The 18,728-nt window shown below is 36.8% G+C and overlaps 1 protein-coding gene across 1 annotated transcript in view; it reads right to left on the reverse strand.

Moving 5' to 3' along the window:
• The window catches only part of USH2A (usherin), a 405,495-nt gene that overhangs the window by 321,184 nt on the left and 65,583 nt on the right, over window positions 1-18,728 (reverse strand). Inside the window, exons 11-14 of the mRNA XM_076334572.1 lie at window positions 16,742-16,937; window positions 12,835-13,476; window positions 6,946-7,129; window positions 1,106-1,269 (exon numbers count right to left, since the gene is read on the reverse strand). Of these exons, the coding sequence (XP_076190687.1) occupies window positions 1,106-1,269; window positions 6,946-7,129; window positions 12,835-13,476; window positions 16,742-16,937 (1,186 nt within the window). The remainder of the gene's footprint in view (window positions 1-1,105; window positions 1,270-6,945; window positions 7,130-12,834; window positions 13,477-16,741; window positions 16,938-18,728) is intronic.

Below are 18,728 nucleotides of genomic sequence, written 5' to 3' on the forward strand. Positions count from 1 at the left end.
GGAATGTCTAACCCTGTTGTTGCATTACACATGGCTACCTGAGCTAACTCGCGCAGTAGGACCAGTCTGGCCATTATCAATTAGGCCTGCTGACAGAAATGCCCAATTAGCAGCCGCAGAGTACCTCAGTAACTGGTTACATGACTTCCAAGACTGGGCTGTTAACTGCGTGCAGCAGTAAGGTGTGTCACAAAAATGTAACACAACAACTTCAGTATTAACTGAGGTCCTACCCACACAGTTTGGCATTGCATGGTATGATGTCCTCAAAGCCCATTTCTGAACATTGAACTGGAGGCAACTTAAAAACTTAATTTTCTTATTACATATAATATTTTTCCTCTCCTTTAAAATCCCTGCCAGCTTAGAGACTGTGCGCTGCTGAGCAAATCTGAGCATTTAATTTCGACTACTTACGATACAAACAGAGGCTGAAATCGTGCCACCTCTTTGTATTCAGACCTACTGCAAGGGCAGAAGTGCAGATGTTCCATTGCAGTGTGTTTCATTACAATTCACGATCTGACCACCAACATAGCATTAGCCCCACCTCACACACGCCCATTCATGACGCTCTGTTACACCACATCGCTATCTTCCCAAACCGACTGAAAAAAAGCCCCAGGAGGAGAAAGGCAAAGCTACATTGCACTGAGGAGCAGATTTTTAATTAATCGCCAGGAGAAGGTCTTCAACAGACCTTCTGAAGACAGGTCTCCTGCCTCCTGTCAATGGCAGGAAAGGGGGCTAAGCTGTAAGTTGTACAAATACTATTGCATTTGTGTGACTAAAAGGTGAACTCTGCGTGGGTCACTGCAAAGAACACGGTGGGAAGTGCAAGGGAACTATGGGCCGTTACTTCTCCCCTGGGTTAGACTGCAAGCATAAGCTGTGCGTGTGACACAAAGTATTCTGTACGTCTCTCTGGAAAACACTCCTAAGATACTCACAGTGAAAATCACCCAAACTTCAGGGACCAGAACTATGGGGGGGGGGGAAAGTCAAACCCAGTTTTAGTACTGCTGACCTAATTTAATACTCACTAAATCAATTTAAAAAAAAAATAATTTGAAAGACATGCTTTTAAGACCTAACATCCACTTACTTTTACTGCAGCCAAATAGGTTGTGGACATCCAAATTACTAGCATCAGGAACACAGTTGTCACATTTCAAGCCAGTTACAAATTGTTTACAAACACACTGTCCAGTAACAAGATGACAAGTCCCACTAATGGCTCCTGCAGGATGACAATTACAGTGCTGACATCTATAAATAAAAACAAATCATAGAAGTGATCAAAACACATTAACACTCCAGTTAAGCACAGTAGGGTTTTGTTTAAAAGATTCTTGGGTAATTTAATTAAAAAATCGTAAACAGGTCAGTAGCCTGAGACATGGTAGAAAATGTTAGCCTGAAAAAAAGTAACTTACAAAAAAGGTGCCCATTATAAAGATAAACATTCAAATCTCAATGCCAGAATAATATTCTCATTTAGATAAAAACTTCTTAGCATTAAAGAGCTTTTATATATCCATACACAAAAAGGATAATAATGTTTGGTAGTAAGCACATTATGCACTCAGTCCTGCAACGCTTACTCGCACCTTTCTTGCAGAGCTATGGAGTTCAGTGATATGTGTGTAACCAGTTTCATAGGTTTCCGCACAAAACATACAGCCGTCCAACTTAGACGAAACTAGGCTTTTGTTGAAAAAGAAATCAATTAATAATTTCTTGTCCACAAAGGCAACTTGAAGTTGAAAAAAATAACACGCTACAAATAAAGGAGAATGAATGCAGACAAAAACTGGGAGAAAAAACCCTCAGATTAAAACAGTGAAAGGAAACAAAATAGCAGAAATACAAATATTATAAGAGAAAGCACATTTTCTTTGCAGCCTGATGGACAAAATGGAAAATAACTAAAAAGAATATTTAATTAAATGTGTAAATTAAATTATTTTTTAATTAAAAAGAACAAAAAAAAATTAAAAGCATTGGTATCACACAAATGCCACATTTCAATTCTGTAAATCTCTCTGGCATCAGTAGAGTACTTTCAGGATTAATTTATGCTTTGGCTTTTGCATGTGAAAACTCTCGCAATCAACTTGTTTTTCACTTGATATAGTATTTCCCCACTTGCATTCATTTATAGCAATGTCAGATTATGCAAATATTCAGAGACTCGGAACATCTCAGAAGTTAAGCAAAGCAATTTTTTCCTTACTGCAAATAGTGTTATGCTACTCATTGCAATACAGACTGCCACTATCAGTCATAACAGAAAGTCAACAATGGCAAATAAAACTTCGTACTTTAGATCCTAATTTCACTATATTTTAATTGCTACAGACTAAAAAGAGTTTTGAAAAAACATGGACTGGGAGAAACTTGCACTGGTGAGGCCGCACCTCGAATACTGTGTTCAGTTTTGGGCCCCTCACTACAAGAAGGACGTCGAGGTGCTGGAGCGTGTCCAGAGAAGGGCAACGAGGCTGGTGAGGGGTCTGGAGAACAAGTCTTATGAGGAGCGGCTGAGGGAACTGGGACTGTTCAGCCTGGAGAAAAGGAGACTGAGGGGAGACCTCATCGCTCTCTACAACTACCTGAAAGGAGGTTGTAGCGAGGTGGGTGTTGGTCTTTTCTCTGAAGTAACAAGCGATAGGACGAGAGGAAATGGCCTCAAGTTGCGCCAGGGGAGGTTTAGATTGGACGTGAGGAAAAATGTCTTTACTGAAAGGGTGGTGAAACATTGGAACAGGCTGCCCAGGGAAGTGGTTGAGTCCCCATCCCTGGAGGTATTTAAAAGACGTGTAGATGTGGCACTTAGGGACATGGTTTAGTGGGCATGGTGGTGTTGGGTTGACGGTTGGACTCGATGATCTTACAGGTCTTTTCCAACCTCAATGATTCTATGATTCTATAAACGCGGGACTGTACAGTGCAGCTACCACATACCGGGAAATCTACACATCACTCCCCTTGCCCTGAGCTGGAAAAGTCCCATTCTCAGGCGTAAGCAACATCAGCCTAGAGGGAATCTTAAATTACTCCAGATGCCAGGTCCCAAGGTGATGAAGCAGCAAAAAGACCTTGGAGAAGTCCAAGGGAGAGACAGTCATGCCACGTCCCCTTTGCTCTGCTAACCCTAAGACTAGACAAGAGTCGTTGATTTATATTTGGCTGATCTTTCCTTGGCCAGTTTCACCAGATCCGAGGAAATAGGTGGCGGTGCCTTTACACAAGTTACTTCACCATTTTTCCAGTCATCACCATCACCTTGGTCTATCTCTTTCTGTCTATATGAAGGCAGAAATAAAAGTGAGTTCAGTTATGTTTCAGGTATCGGATTTTTAAAGCAAGGGAGAGAGGAGGGGAGGGTGGAAACTGTTTTCACATTAGGACACTAAAATTCAGGTCAATAATCAGTGACATAGACATTAAATGTGACAGATTTTTAAACAAGTTTAAGAAAACTCTTCACATACATTTTCTGCCCATCACAGAGCTCTCTGTATTAGAATTTCTTTACTCCACAGCAGCTCATGCTGTGTGATCTCCTGGGTAATCATTCAACACCCTTAAAAAGGGCTGATAAAAGCTAAAGCTGCAAAATAAGCTGCAAATTTGCTTTATGGACTAATATCCTTTTGGGAATAAATAAAATACATTCTCTCTTGGAAACCGCTACACTGTAGTTTGCTCTCTTTTATAGTCAAGAGAAAAGGGCAATTTTTTCAAACTGTATTAAGTCTTTTCATCTGTAGACAGTGCATCCAAATCCCCCTTCAAATAGAGGTTTTGTTTAGACTATTTAAATGTCATGACTGAAAAAATGGTTTAGTTAGAGAAAAAAACGAAGGCAGAATTATTTGCTCAGTAAGACAGTACTTTATTCTTTCATAATTTCATTACATGATATTTAGTACATATAGTTTGGGGGGGGGGGGGTAACAAAAGTGTCTCAATAGGTAAACAGTAAAAGACAAGCTTATTATTATCTTACTGCTCCTGTAATATTACTGCACCTTTTATGAATAAGGGCCCCCTGAGTATTCCAGTTTTCATTATCATTCACACATGAGACAATGAAACTCACATACACATACAGTCACAGTAATAGTTTTCAGTGCCTGGCAGGGTGGGGCTGCTTCTTTCTGCTTGAAATAGTTGCGTTTTCTTCTAGGAAAAGTGTAGGCTCCCTACCTCCACCTATACTGAATTAGGCTCCAGATCCTGCAAACAGCAGCATACGCGTTATCTTATTCTGTTCCACAGGATTACGCATTATATTTGTGTAATCACATGCATCATTTTCTTAAACTGCAGAACACTGGAACTGGCTTTGTTGTCATGCATAGCTCATGCTTTTCAGTCAGGATTAAGGATTCAGTCAATTAAGGATTTTATAAAAAAATAACTAATTCTTTGAAACTTTTAATCATGTAAGAAATATTTTCAGCATGCTTGTTAAATGCTACTTCTTCAAGATACTCTGAGTCAAATACATTTGAGTTTTATTAAAACAGAATTATATATAATCAAGGAAAACAGGCTTTTAAAACACGGAAAGAGAAATGTCAGGCCAAGATGAATTGCAATATTGATTTTGTGAGGATAAATGTTTTTTGTAATATTAATATAGAGAAACCTTTATTACATTGACTCTCTAGGTGCAGTTAGAGCCTCTCCAGCAATCTGTTTAAAATCTTCATTTTTCATCCTTATGGGAAAACCTCACTTGCTAAATGGCTTTCATAAACAGTAATCTGTCAAGATATATATCTAGATAAATAATTTGTGATGTTCATTGACCAGTTCATTATAGTAAACAATACAGAGGTAAAGCATTTCAAATGCGTACCAATGCCGACAACCATTACAGATCTGTTCAGACCACTGCAAACATCCAGTATCTCTAATTCTTTAATTGCTGAGGAAATTTTCCTGCTTCATAAGCTGAAATGCATTACAAAATACGGAGTGCCTGTCGTACCTCAAAAACATCAGGAAGTAAATCAGCTCACATATACATTCCTCTCAGAGTGAGAGGGTTTTAAAGCCTCACAGTCTGTGTGTGTCACAGTTTTTGCTCCTTTTCTGCTCTTGTGCCAAGACAGATAGGTCTTTGCCACTACAGACAGCTCATATCCTTTTCCTTCTGTAACCACAGAGTCCTTAACAGACACTTGGAGCAAGGATGGTTTAAATGACTTTGCAACTTTACAAAGAAAGAAAAAGCACAGTACTCTTTAAGAAGATATTAACGGTTAAAGAAATGGATTAAAATAGATTAACAAATAAAGACCTGGATTATCATTTTCAGTGGATAAACATTTCTGCCTGGGGAACAGAGGTACATTGCCTGAGTAGATGCTAACCAAAAGGAAGCCAAGCATATGCAACACAAGTTAATCATGTTAATGTACTACCGGAGCAGTCTTCAATACTGTCATGAGGATTAAGTAGTATTAAGGCATTAAAGCCAACTCTGATTCAAATTCCAGAACTGTAAAAACTTTCTATCTTTACAAGATCTGGATCTAGATAATTCTAGATATTTCCACATTTTGAATTTCAGAAGACAGCTCAAAATGCAAGTAATTGGAGGCCAATATCTAGTTCAGGAGAGCTATTGCTTAACACAGACATAAACCTCTACGTCACCTGCTAAAACTGGGGCGGGGGGGGGGAATCAACTAACTAAAAAAAAAAAAAAAGATCATTAATAATAAGGAAAATATATTTAAAAGGGAACTTTAATATTACACAGATTTTATCCCTTACCATTAGAAATGACAGGAAGTGAAAATAGGAAGTCCTTATTCCTACAGATTACTTTATGGCCATTAGCAGATGCCTCTGTGACCCACAACAGTAAAAAATAATTTTAAAAATCTCCTAATGAGTGACAGTAACATAAAAGTTAAAATGAAAAATCTGCAGAATAATGTCAAGTATATGCAAGACGACACTGATAATAACTGCCTAAAAGCATGTCTACCCCACACTAGCTGGGGGAAAGCAGCATGGGGAGGGGAATGTTGTACAGATTTTGCTTCTGCCTGTGTTTTTTTTTAAAGGCAAAAATACTAAATATAACAAAACAATTTAACACCATCGGGCTGCATGAAAATGTGATAGCAGTAGAGCTGTGCAATCTTTCTGGACAACATTTAAAAGGAAACTGAGATTGTGGGGATTAAGCAAGAAAGATGATCCTGGAAAAGAAAGATAGAGCAATAGTTGGAATAACAATGCACTACCTATAGATACGTTTTTCCCCTTGCATTCCAGGGAATATATCCATATACTTTCAGCGTACCTAGGGGCCCCAGGCCACCTTAGATAAACAATTTACCCTGTGGCACATAACTAAATGCTGAAAAAGAATACACTGCTTCAGAAAAACAGATTTTTAAGAGGAAAGGTGCTGTGAGTATTTCTGCTGCTGCTGCTAAAAGAAATTTGGAAAGACAGGGCTATCTAATTTTTTACTTTTTTTTTTTTCCCCATTCTAATGTCTTCCTGAAACCTTCAAAAGCATTCACTGGTTATAATATAAGAATGGCACATTACCCATATTTTAATAGTCAGGGATTAACACCTCAGAAACCAGCACATCTTACTGAAGATGCAGAGGAAATGTAGAGAAACAATTACCAAATAGCGATAACATTAGACAGCATTAGCTTTATACAGTTTTCATGTTGTTTCTACTTAAGTCTGTGGCAAAACTTCTATTTCCTTCAGCTCATGGGAGCACAGAGGGTTGTATAATGTACCACATGTAAATCAGAGTGCACACATGAATTCGAAGAAGGATTAATGTAACTAGAGCACATCTTTTCATTGTCACTAAACCTTTGAACGAGCTACTATGAGAAAAATGTAACAAGGAGGTTATAAGTGACCTGTAAAAAACGAAACACTCACCTCCCTGTGACAGAGTCAAATCCAAAATAAAGTTCTTTGCAACGTTCACATGTCTGTCCTGTTACAGAGGCATCTTGGCAAATACATTGGCCAGTTAGTTTATCACAGGTCTGATTCACCGAACCAGCTGTGTGGCACAGGCATGGCAGACAGCCAGTGACGCTGGATGGAGAAAAATAAAAACCTGGAAAAGAAAGGGATTTTGAGAATAGACAATATGCAAAAAGCGAAGACAGTAAGAGATTGTTATTGACTTGTGTATAATCTGGGATGAAACAACAGAACTAAAGCTTAGGTAACACACACACCAAGTCAAATAAAGCAATATAGTCCTCCTGCAGAGCTGAGCTGCTAAATCTTCACATTGGCACTTCGTAAAACTATTATTCATCCTCCAGTTGCCAACTCTGACTTTTTATTCTCTCTTCAGACTTTAGTTTAGACAGAGCAAATGCAAAATAGGGGGAGTACATTAATGTGTCCGTGGGGAAAGTAAAGACCCAAGGACATGAGAGGTACTAACGAATGACCACAAGCAGCAGAAACATACAAAATAACATACAAGATCAGACATTTACCCATTCTGGTCTGGGATCCCATCTCTGACAACGGCCAGTTGCAAAACATAGGAAATACACATATTTTCCTAAGAAAGTCTCTTAATCTTTCTCAGCCAGTGGCTGGCTTAACCCTTGAAACATGAGAATGTTTCTTAGAAAAACCTACATTTGACGAGCATTCCCAGGTCTACGTAAAATTTATATTTTACTCCTCCTCAACATATAGCTTGTATCCTACACAAATACTTTTACAGAAACTAATGAACTGATGAAAAAAGTTACTTATCTGCTATAAAAAAGCTTTCATTCTGAATCCCATCCTTTTGTTCCTGTATTATTTCCAATTATGAATTGGAGCATTAACTTCACCTTCCCCACAGTATATTCGGTATGCTTCTACTATACTATCTTTCATTCTATTGCCCTCACAAGCAATCTTTAGCTGTGCAAGTCTCTAACATGTTACTGATAAATACAATTAGATAGAGTTTTTACACCTCTAATCTGGTCATTGAAGAACTTACCCATTATTCATAACCTCACCTGAAATTTCAAACAAAAGAGCTTTTAAGCACTTTTTTTTAATGATGCTGTACCAATTGCATAATCTGTTTTGCTGACTATGGACTTCTTCCATTCTTACTAATTTCTTTTCTATATGTCTGATCAGAAGACAATTCAAGTAACAGAATACCAGTAAGAAATATAATCACATAGTTTTCCAAAATTATTTTCTATTTTTACCTGATTATTAACGGACATTTTACTGGGTTTTTCACACAATTGCTCTCCTCACCTTTTTTTTTTTTGGAGTGGTATAGTTGATTAAAAATGCAGCAACGTGTACGAGTGCTGCAAATGATGATGGTTACACAGTATTAACTGGCACTTGTCAACTGCAAGTACCTATCTTTGAACATCAATCCTAAGATAGGGCCAGCGATAGGAGTTTCTATCTCTGTCAGCTGGTTACTATTAATTATTATTGCACAACTTCAACAGAACAATTTCAAACGTTACTCAGATATGCAGTATTTGCACAGACTTCTCGGACACCTTCCCCCTCTCTCCAGTTCAATCAGTTTCTTCTTAGTCATGTTCTCAGTTACCGAATCTTTTTTGCTGTCCAACAACTTTCTGATGCCCTGCTTTATAATAAAGAGCCCAAAATTGTATTGTAACATGTCGTATCACCCAAGGCCTTATTATTTATTTTGTCTTACAAGAGATAGCTTTATATATACACCCCTAGGGTGGTATTCTCTGTCTTCGCAGCAGTGTTGTGCTGTGAGCTCATATCCAAATAGCAGAGGAACTAAACAAATTGAAAACATTAGAATTTTACTGCTCAAATCTTTGTTCAAGTTTAGCCTCTGGTCCTCAGTGAGATAAATCTCAAGTGGACAGTGAAGTGATATCAGTCTCCAGTTAACATCCATTCGCATCATAAAAAACCATGCTGTTGGCACTTTATTCCAGAGAGGCTCCGAACTGAGCCACCACAGAGACTGAATAGGTTGAAGTTATTAGTGAGGCAGCATGCATTATCTCATACTGCAGTTGTCCGTGCAGTACAGTGCCCATCCTGTGCATAAATAGAGGAGACCATTTCCCAGCAATGTCACTCCTGAGCACAATGAACGACTCCACTCAAAGAACGTTAACAGGAAGATAGGAAACAAGTTTAAGCCTGGACTCCTGCAGAAGGTCAAAGCACTTCTTCAGGACCCAGTTTATAGTTGCAGTAAATGATAAGCACTCAGGCTACAACAGATCCTTGTCCATCAGAAATTTTGCATGAAACTAACGTCTAAGAAAGGACTCTAGCGGGTAAATAAGCACATCTAGTAAAGAAATTCATTTCTGCTGAGCAGGATTGATCACTATAGAATATATTGGTTTTGTCATAGCAGAGAAATTCATAATTATAAAGAATCGATATCATAATGTTAAACATCCTGGCTCTCCTAATGTCATATCGCCTATACCACTGTAGAGCAGTGAAGGATTTGGTATGCTATTTTTTGATAGTAATCTTTTAGAAATGATCTAAAAGTTTAACCAAGTTTCTGGATACTACCACAATATTTTTTGCAAAAGTAGCAAGTAGAAGTAAATTTTTTTAAAAAGTAAAAGTGAGAGATAGGAAGATGGGAGAAAGTCCTTCTCTCAACTAATTTATAAGTAAATTAATTAATGTGATTAAATGTAGACAAAAAGAGAAGAGATACTGGATTAAAAATTCATACTCTTTGTCATAACCATTATTATTATTTACTTCCACCACCTAGAATTTGGCAGGAAAGAGTAAGAAACAACTTAATGCAAGCTTAATTTACAGCAAGGTTAGAAGGGCTCATAAAAGTTGCTTTATGAAGGATCCACTGTTGTATAATAAAGCCAATTTCCAATTTTAAGACAGCGACTGCAAATCTCTACAAGATCTAAGTATATAACTAGTATTATGCTTATTCTTTTTCAGATTTTTTTTCCAATTCAACCATAACTGATCACATTTGTCAATCAAACATACTCTTCAAAAGGAAGAATGAAAGTCATAGCAAAGTATTCAGCTTCCTTGTTTAATCATACTCTTATTATTTCTCCCACTGTATATCTCATGGAAAAGGAACACCCGAACAATTCTTAGCACTTTTACATGCCTACCAACTATGGCGGTAATGAGCATTTCTTAACCACAGTCTGTGCTTCAAAATGCACAATTAACAACGCTGACAATGTTGTCACAACATATTTCACATTTTTCTGGCCCAGAAGAGAGGTAGTACGTACAAAAACCCCTCAGTATTGGTGCCTGGCCACACATCCTACATGCTGGCTTACATCTTCTCTGTACTACGTACCGCTCCATGAAAAGCTGTGGTCACTGAGTAAAGAACTTACAAAATGCCTTTTTTTTTTTTCCCCCCACAGCTTTGCTGCTCTCATAACAGGATCCAAGACCTATGTTGAGCAGGATTTGTATGGCACAAAACCCAGTTGGTGTGGCACCACAGTCCCGGAATGAGGCAGGGACAAACTGTTCACGACTATTTGGGGGCAGGAAAGATCCGTTTTCTACCGCTGCAACCTAGGATATCTCAAAAGCAAGCTTATGTACAAGGTAAAATTGCTCTTTCATTTGGTTTCATGTTAAAATCAAGTGTTCCTCTCTTTGCATACACCACTGGTTTAAAAAAAAAATTAAATGTACAGAAATCTACCAAAAATATTACTTGTATGACAACAAACTGGAAGACAGCAGGTAATGGATACAGCCTAACAGATGAAACACATGGCTGAATGCTCTGGAAAGAGTTGTTTAAAAAAAAAAAAAGTCATCTCATGATAAAATAATAAAGTCACATTCAGTCTAAATTTTTCTCCATTGGCAACTCTTCCTGCATTAAGATTTTGGTAACTTTTGGAAACCTCTTGAATTTCATCAAAGCACATAGAAGACGTGCTACAATGGGACATTATTTTAAATACTACTAACTATAACAGACTTGTAATTGCACAGAATTAAAAAAAAAAAGACATATGACCTGTATTCCACTAAGGAAACTCGGACCAGAGTTGAAACATCCCAACAGCCTAAGAAGTCCTCAGTATGTTTTTAGGGCTACCAGTTTTAACTAATTAATTGTGTGCTTTTAATTAGGCTGTGTTGGCTACATATACACTTGGAGTACATTTTCTCATCTTTGTCCCAAGGCAAAGCCATAGGACATGTTTAGAGTACTTGAACTCAATTAAACTCTGCCATACTTCTACAACTTAATAACAGTATTGCTAGCAGGTTATACTCACCCCTGTTTTATAGAAAATTCTCCTCTGGAACATAGTAACAAAGAATATTTACATAGAAGTCAGGTATATTAAGTGTCTAAATGAGCTCACACTGGGATCAATGCTAAAACATCAGTGAAAATACCGTAGTATGCTGTGCTACACTAGAGAGTAATACAATGCTTTTACAATGATAAGGACTTAAGCTTTCACCTGCAGAAGAGAGCTCAGTGTTCAGCACATACATGCTTCTCCTTATTATGTAGAAAATTTTAAAACTAATTCTTACAGCAAGTTTTCTGTTGTTGTTTTTTTAACAGGAACTATTGTGGAAGTATTCCTTTGAGTGCCATGTAAGCTTTTCTACAAACCAGCCTGTTCATACTATCAATTAAACCTTTTTAAACCATTTAGTTCTGCATAAACCCTGGCCTTTCTTTTTCAAGGACAAGGGTGGTCACTGACTCGGGAAGCCTTGACATCACTCCTCTGCCGATCTCTGATTAAGTGGCTGCTGTAGAGAGTTAGCAGGTCAAATAGCACTGGAGGAGGAACTAAGAAAAACAGAACGCTGCCTTATTTATTAGTATATGTACCTAAAATAATTTAAATGAAAGTATTTTTAAAAATACTTAATGGAGGTTAAGCAGCTTTTTTAACCTCTGTTCAAATTATTGAATGGCATATTAAAACCAATGGAGCTATAATACACCTTTTAACGTGACCTGCTACTTTAAGAAATTGCACATGTATTTAACTTGAACTAAACCTATCTGTTTAATATTATTACTAAAGGCAGGTTAATATTATCTATAGTTTCACTTTACCCACCTACTTTTTAAAACAAAAACATTAAAATATAACTACAGAGCTTCCCACTTATAATGAACATTTAAACTCTGTTAACGGTAATATGGTACAAAATCTTGAACAGATAACGTAGCAACTGCAGTATCACCTACTCTTAGGGCCAAACTGTAAGCAGTCCTTGTGAAAGCCAGCACGTCCTCAACACAGCAAGGCAGGTGAATGCTTTTTAAGTGGCATGTTTGCCAGCCTCAAAGTTTAAGCAACCGTCTCTCTACCTCCCGCCACGCTCAGATTTATGCATGAAGCGCCCTTCCTGAAGAGCTTTCACTCTGCCTTCCAAATCCACATTTTTCATTATGCTGATAGCTGCTGTTCATCAAACTACGCTAGTTTACCTCTTATTCAGTGAACGGGCCATGACAATTTGTGTATTTTCTCAATATCTAGAAGAACTAGGCCGAACCTTATTTTGGACATGTTGAAACTGCAGTAATAACACAAATTATACAACCTCTGGCAACATAATAATTATTTGATGGTGATCAGGACGTTAATACTTCCTTCTCACTCACACAGTTAGGAAGAAATGGAAAAATAATTAGTAACATAAGTCAGAGACATCAGACATGAAGCTGTCTAAACACATAGTGAAAACTGTAGGAACTATGATGATATCCAACAAAGCAAAACTTACTACATCGAATAGATTGTCTTCCAATTTTCTTACCTGGTTTACACTCATTACACCTTCTCCCCTGACGCTGAGGCAAACAGACACACTGTCCAGAAACGTGGTCACAAACTGTTCCTGCCAATGTGCCCAGAGCGTCACAGTCACAACGCTGGCAGCCGAGGAGGTTGCTCATGCTGAGGTTGTACCTATGAAGCAGGCACTGACTGCACTGAAGGCCAGTTACACCAGCTTTACAAGGACACTGTCCTGTTGATTTGTCACAAAGCAGAGAGCCATTTACTGTACCTGCCTTATCACAGTTACATGGCAGACAAACAAAGGAATGATTTTCCTGTACTTTGTGGTAGCCATCTAGGCATTCGTCGCATTGTCTTCCTCCAATATTTGGTTTACACGCACATTGCCCTGTCTTCGCATCACACACAGTTCCAGAAAACGACCCTGCAACGTTACATTCACAAGCCTTACAACCAGTCACATCCAGCCCATAAAAGTTGTCCATGCAGGTGTCACAGCGAAGCCCTTTCACTCGTTCTTTACAATTGCACTGCCCGGAGAGAGGGTTGCAGAATTGGTTCACCGAGCCATGGCTGTTGCACCAACAAGGCTCACATCCATCTTCATTAGAATATCCGAGAGCTTTAAATCCAAAATTGCAACTATCACACCTAAGACCTGGAAAGAGGAAAGGTATTAATAAAAAAAAGCTGAAAAGCTATTCATTTCAATTTTAAAAAAGGATAAGTGTACTACACTTGGGGGAGGGGAAAAAAAAAAGAGAAAGGAAAGGACTAATATTCTTCACCAGCATAATTAACAGGAATGACAGGGCTGCACAAATCAATTGAATAACAGTGGCATCCCAAAAATCTGTTTACTTTTCCAATTTGTTTCAGAAGCGATGTGTTTCTGCTGGCTTCTCAATACAACTTAAGATACTTCCGCGAGAGATTCTTTGGAACATTTCTAAGACAAACTAGAATTAATCTCTCTGTCCCCCAGAACAGCACCTGTTGCACAATCAATGCTTACATGAACTCTTCACCCTGTATCGTAGAAATGCAATATAGAGGGAATTGCACTGGGCTCTCAGTCTGTTCTGATAACAGATTTATATATTATATTAAAATATTAAATATAGTCTAGGACAACACAAGTTAGACTAATTACAATAAATGACTAAACACTGTAATTCACTTTTAACATTGATTACATTTATGTTAGTGTTTATTGTTAGCCCTCGCTGAAAGCAGAAAACGTTTTCCATAATCCAAAATGAAATATTTTTATCTAAATGTATGATTTAGTTAACTCCTGCAGTACATTAAAATCTAAACTGTTTCCTTCATACTTCACCCTGTAGTTCTATTAGCTTTGTTTGGAAAGTCATCACTTGCTTTATCCCTGCCCCAAGGGATGGCATTTGTATTTTAGTTTATAAAAGGTACATTACAAGAAAGCAAACTAGATTATTATATGAAAAATGCAAATTCACAGTTATGTATTTTCCCTTGCAATGGGAAAATCCTTCACTATGAAGCTATCACTTAATTGTTGCATACAGAAAAATATAAATACATTGTTCTAGCAAAATATTGTCATCATTTAAGAAAATACAAAACCACACAAAAATACATCTAGCAACTTACATGTGGAAAAATAAAACTAAAAATGGTAGGAAATGCATTATACATATGGATAAAAACTCAAAAACTCCAACAGAAGGCAAGTTCCTTTAACAGTGATGAATGACTCACCTAAGGCATATCATTTAATTTCAATAAGGAAAATAAAAAAGGACCACTATTGCTGCAAATTTTAAAAATAACTGTATTGTTAACAAGAATTATGACTCATTTTGAACTATTAAAATTGGTCTACATGGATTCATATCATATCAGTTTTAAAAATATGCGCAGTGCTTATTTGAATATGCCATACATATTCCTGACAGGTAATCTATTCCTAACGATACTGAGGAAGGCCTACAGGGCATCACATTCAATGTTAACAAGTACAGGGGAGTTAGCACGCTTGGCATTTAATTCACATTCTTCTACCTTTTTATTCTAGATGAATGACCTACTTTAATAAAATTATTGGTGCTAATGTATTTTACTGGTGATAGAATCATTAGTAAGATTTAACAGTTGTGTTAACTCTAACAGTTCATGTTTCATAACACCGCAGTCCATAGTTGCATTTTTTCTGTTACCGTGTTTGTTTAAATAGATAAAATGGCAATAGACAGATTGCTCTAAAAACCAATTTAGAAATCCAAAGAGGAAAGCTCTTTGTTAAAGTTTGCTGCACACATTCCAATATACAGAAGCTTATTTACAATTGGTTTGGAAAACAAAAAAGATAATCCAGTCTGGAAAGAATTAGGTCTTTATCCTGCAAACAAACACTTGCGTAACTACAGCCCCCCACCATAGTTACAGATAAATTTGCAGAAAACATAGATTTACATATTTTTTGTATTACTATTTCAGTGGAAATAAAAATAATTCTTATTGTTTTCAAAGGGAGAAAAGATTTAAAATAATATGTAGATAATCAAATACATGAGAACCAGACTGTGCATTTCTTGTGTACCAAACTCCCACTGAGTTAAGAAAGGTTTTCACAGATGCAAACGTGAAATGTAGGCAAGGAATATATAACTAAGAATGCTCTGAATCCTTTTGGTCAAATGTAGAGAGTGAGTTTAAGATGCACAGAGGTTACTTTTTACTCTTAGCACCCTTTTTATCGTATGGAAAACGTAGGTACTTGGCATTCCACAGGAAAGAGGACAGAAACTGTTCAGGCTTATGTCTGTTTAGAGTTATTTTCGTTATTTGTTGTTATTTTGTATTTGCTTTTGGAAATGAGAAGAAAGAAGAAACAAAGACTCACAATATTACAAATAAGTCAATATTCACAAGTCAGTGAGACTTATAAATTAACATATACATGAACATTGTTAATACAACCCACAACCATGGTTAGCTAAAGAAAAAATAGATTACTAATTGTGTTAATAACAAAGCAGAAAAGGATCTCTTTTTTTTTTTGAGACATATGTATAGTCTGAGACATGTACAGTTACCACGCAAGGCTCACTTTATCAGGAAATTCTCCTTGCATAATATTCCCATACATCAACATTTCAAAGTGTATTATATATACTGTGTATTTTGGGCACTTGATAAATTTTGTCCTTATGTGGCTGTGGCTCCCCTCAAATATGCTGGAAGTAATAAATTGCTATAATCAAATCTAATTTCTGAAAAATACCTGTGGGAGTAACAAACAAAAAAGCACGTCTTGTAAAAAAAATGATAAATAACACAGAAGGTAGCAGTTTATTATAATCAGCTTGGCATTGAATTACAAAATTAAAATTATGTGGCCCTTGATAACTAACCCGAGCTATGTACATGATCTGTGGAATTATGTTGACTTATTTTGCATTTCATAGGAACAGTTCAAAGAAATATAATAGAAAAAAATTGATAGATTTATCACAAAGGACCCTGTAGCACAGAATATTTTGAGAAGAAAATCCATTTATTTTGGTCTATTAAGAAAACTAGCATGGAAACGATTTGCTTAGAACTCATTAAGTATAAAACATTTTCAAAAAGTGTTAATTTCCTAAAAGAAACATCTATGCGGTAAGCAAATTACATTATTTCTGCGACTTATTAGTATGGAGCTATGTAAGCTAATGTAGCTATGCCGTAAAGAAACTTCTAAAGGGTTGATTAAACTAAGCTTCAAGCTGTAGTTTGATAGAATTATTAAATTAATAATTTTTCAACACTTAATTTCATTCATTTTTGTAATCTGCCTTCAGCAAAGAAGTTTACTATACTTCTCATTTAGAAATCAAGTGTGTTTTATTTCCAGCGATAACAAGAAAAATGGCTCCAAACTCTTGCATTACACGTACCAATAACATTTGCTTTGCACTTGCACTGGCCTGAATTTTGGTGACAGGTAATATCTCCATTGACTGTCCCAGAGGTATTACAGTTACAGGGACTGCAGCCATCAGGGTTTGACTGTTGTAGATTGTAGAATCCTTCCTGGCACTGATTGCATTGTCTGCCAGACACATGTCTCTTACAATTACACTGGCCTCCAATCTAGAAAGATACAAAATATTATAGAATGATGAACGTGTCTATTTTTAGATGATACATTCATTAGCAACAAGAATGGGAGTATGAGTTGGGGAGGAGAAAACTTTAAATGGAACAGAAAGAAATAAGCCTGCGTAACACATACTTTTTTAATTTGTTGAGAGAGAGAAAACAACGGAAATATTAAACAGCGTGTAACTATTCAATTTTTAAATAGGGTTTAAAAGTCCTGTTCTTTCAAAACAGAAGGAAAAAAGAATTGAGTAAACAATGTGGCAGTATTTACCATCTGGACAGAGAAAACTGCAAGGAATAATTACAAAATTGCATTGTATAAATAGTGACTTCTATTAAAACAAACTACTTTTCTGAATCACAGTTACTGCAAAACACTATCATTTTCAAAGGTCAAGTTCTGCATTTTTTTTGTTCAGACAATACGCTTATTTATTCTAGTGAAAGTGTTGGTTAAGTAAGAACGAAGCAAAGTTGAAAGATTTCCTTTCTGATTACTCATCCAAGATAAATTTTCTCTTCCTTTACAGAAGGATGTGACCCAACAGCTCAGTATCTGAAACTCTCTCCCTCTTTTCTTGGTTCAGCTGGGATCCAAGCGTTCCACTTCAGTGGTGGGATAAAAAGGTCCTCTCCTACTCCCTAAATGGGCAGCATTGCTATTTGGAAGGAGCCGAGGCATCCTTTGTTATGCCTGGGCCATGATCTGGGAGTATTTGTCTCACACCTTGTGCAAGATTAAAGGGCTCCTGGAAAAATATCTCAATTTCAAACCTCTGAAAGCCAGAAAAAAAAAAAACAATCTCTATATTCATCACTTTCCAATACGGTGGGAAAACTGACCACAGGGAAAGGGCAATGGCACAGGGGCGGGGAAACGAATGGAAGACATCAGTCAATACACAACATAGATGAGAACAGGCAGTGAAAGCAACACAGAGATGCAGGAGATGTGAACTGGCAAAAGGCTTAGGATTCATAATCAAAGAACAAAAACTAACTTTTCTAACACAAGTGTTCTGGGGAATGCAGAGATGGCAGCAAACAATTCAACTCTGTGTCATAAGTCATTTTCTTTGGGTCAGTGTATTTTTTTCAGTGCAAATATTTACAAGTATGAAAAAGTACAGTGATTCAAAACTAGTTATTCATCTACATTATCAACAGCTGTAGTTCAATGTACTTTGCTTTTAATTAGCTACCAGAACAAAAATTTCTCTTAACAGTTGTCTTTTTCATCTTAAACCTGTAAGTCAGGAAAAGCTGAAACAACAGGAGAGTCCTGTGGCATTAGAGACAAAGCTAGTGGAAGTTCCACTTAAAATAAATGTTATTATCACAGCCTCCAATCTCCAATGAAGCTCTAAGCTTTATTAATACAAGAGAAAAAAAGAGTATTTCAACATCTAATAGTAAATTCTCAGTGCAGAAAACACTGAATGAAAGTTAGAGAAGCGTGTATTCCTACCCCTTCCTCATAAAAGGATTCTGTAGTCCAGTAAAACCTCTTCAATGTGCTTTATGATAGAGATCTGTTACTGATGTATCAGCCACATTTTTCAGGAAGATGAAGATATTAAAAAGGCAAGAAAACAATATTTTATAAATAAAAGGCAAGACAACAGCAAGTACAAAAAGCTAAGAGTTAAGAGACCACAATAGCAGAAAACACAGCGACAAAGAGTTTTCAAGTTACTCCCTTTTAGACTGGATTTGATGTAGATATTTAGTTTATTGTAAGAGACCCAGTCATGCATCACAGCCATTCATCAGAGAACT

The sequence above is a fragment of the Aptenodytes patagonicus genome, chromosome 3, assembly GCF_965638725.1.
Source record: "Aptenodytes patagonicus chromosome 3, bAptPat1.pri.cur, whole genome shotgun sequence".
Taxonomy (NCBI): Eukaryota; Metazoa; Chordata; class Aves; order Sphenisciformes; family Spheniscidae; genus Aptenodytes; species Aptenodytes patagonicus.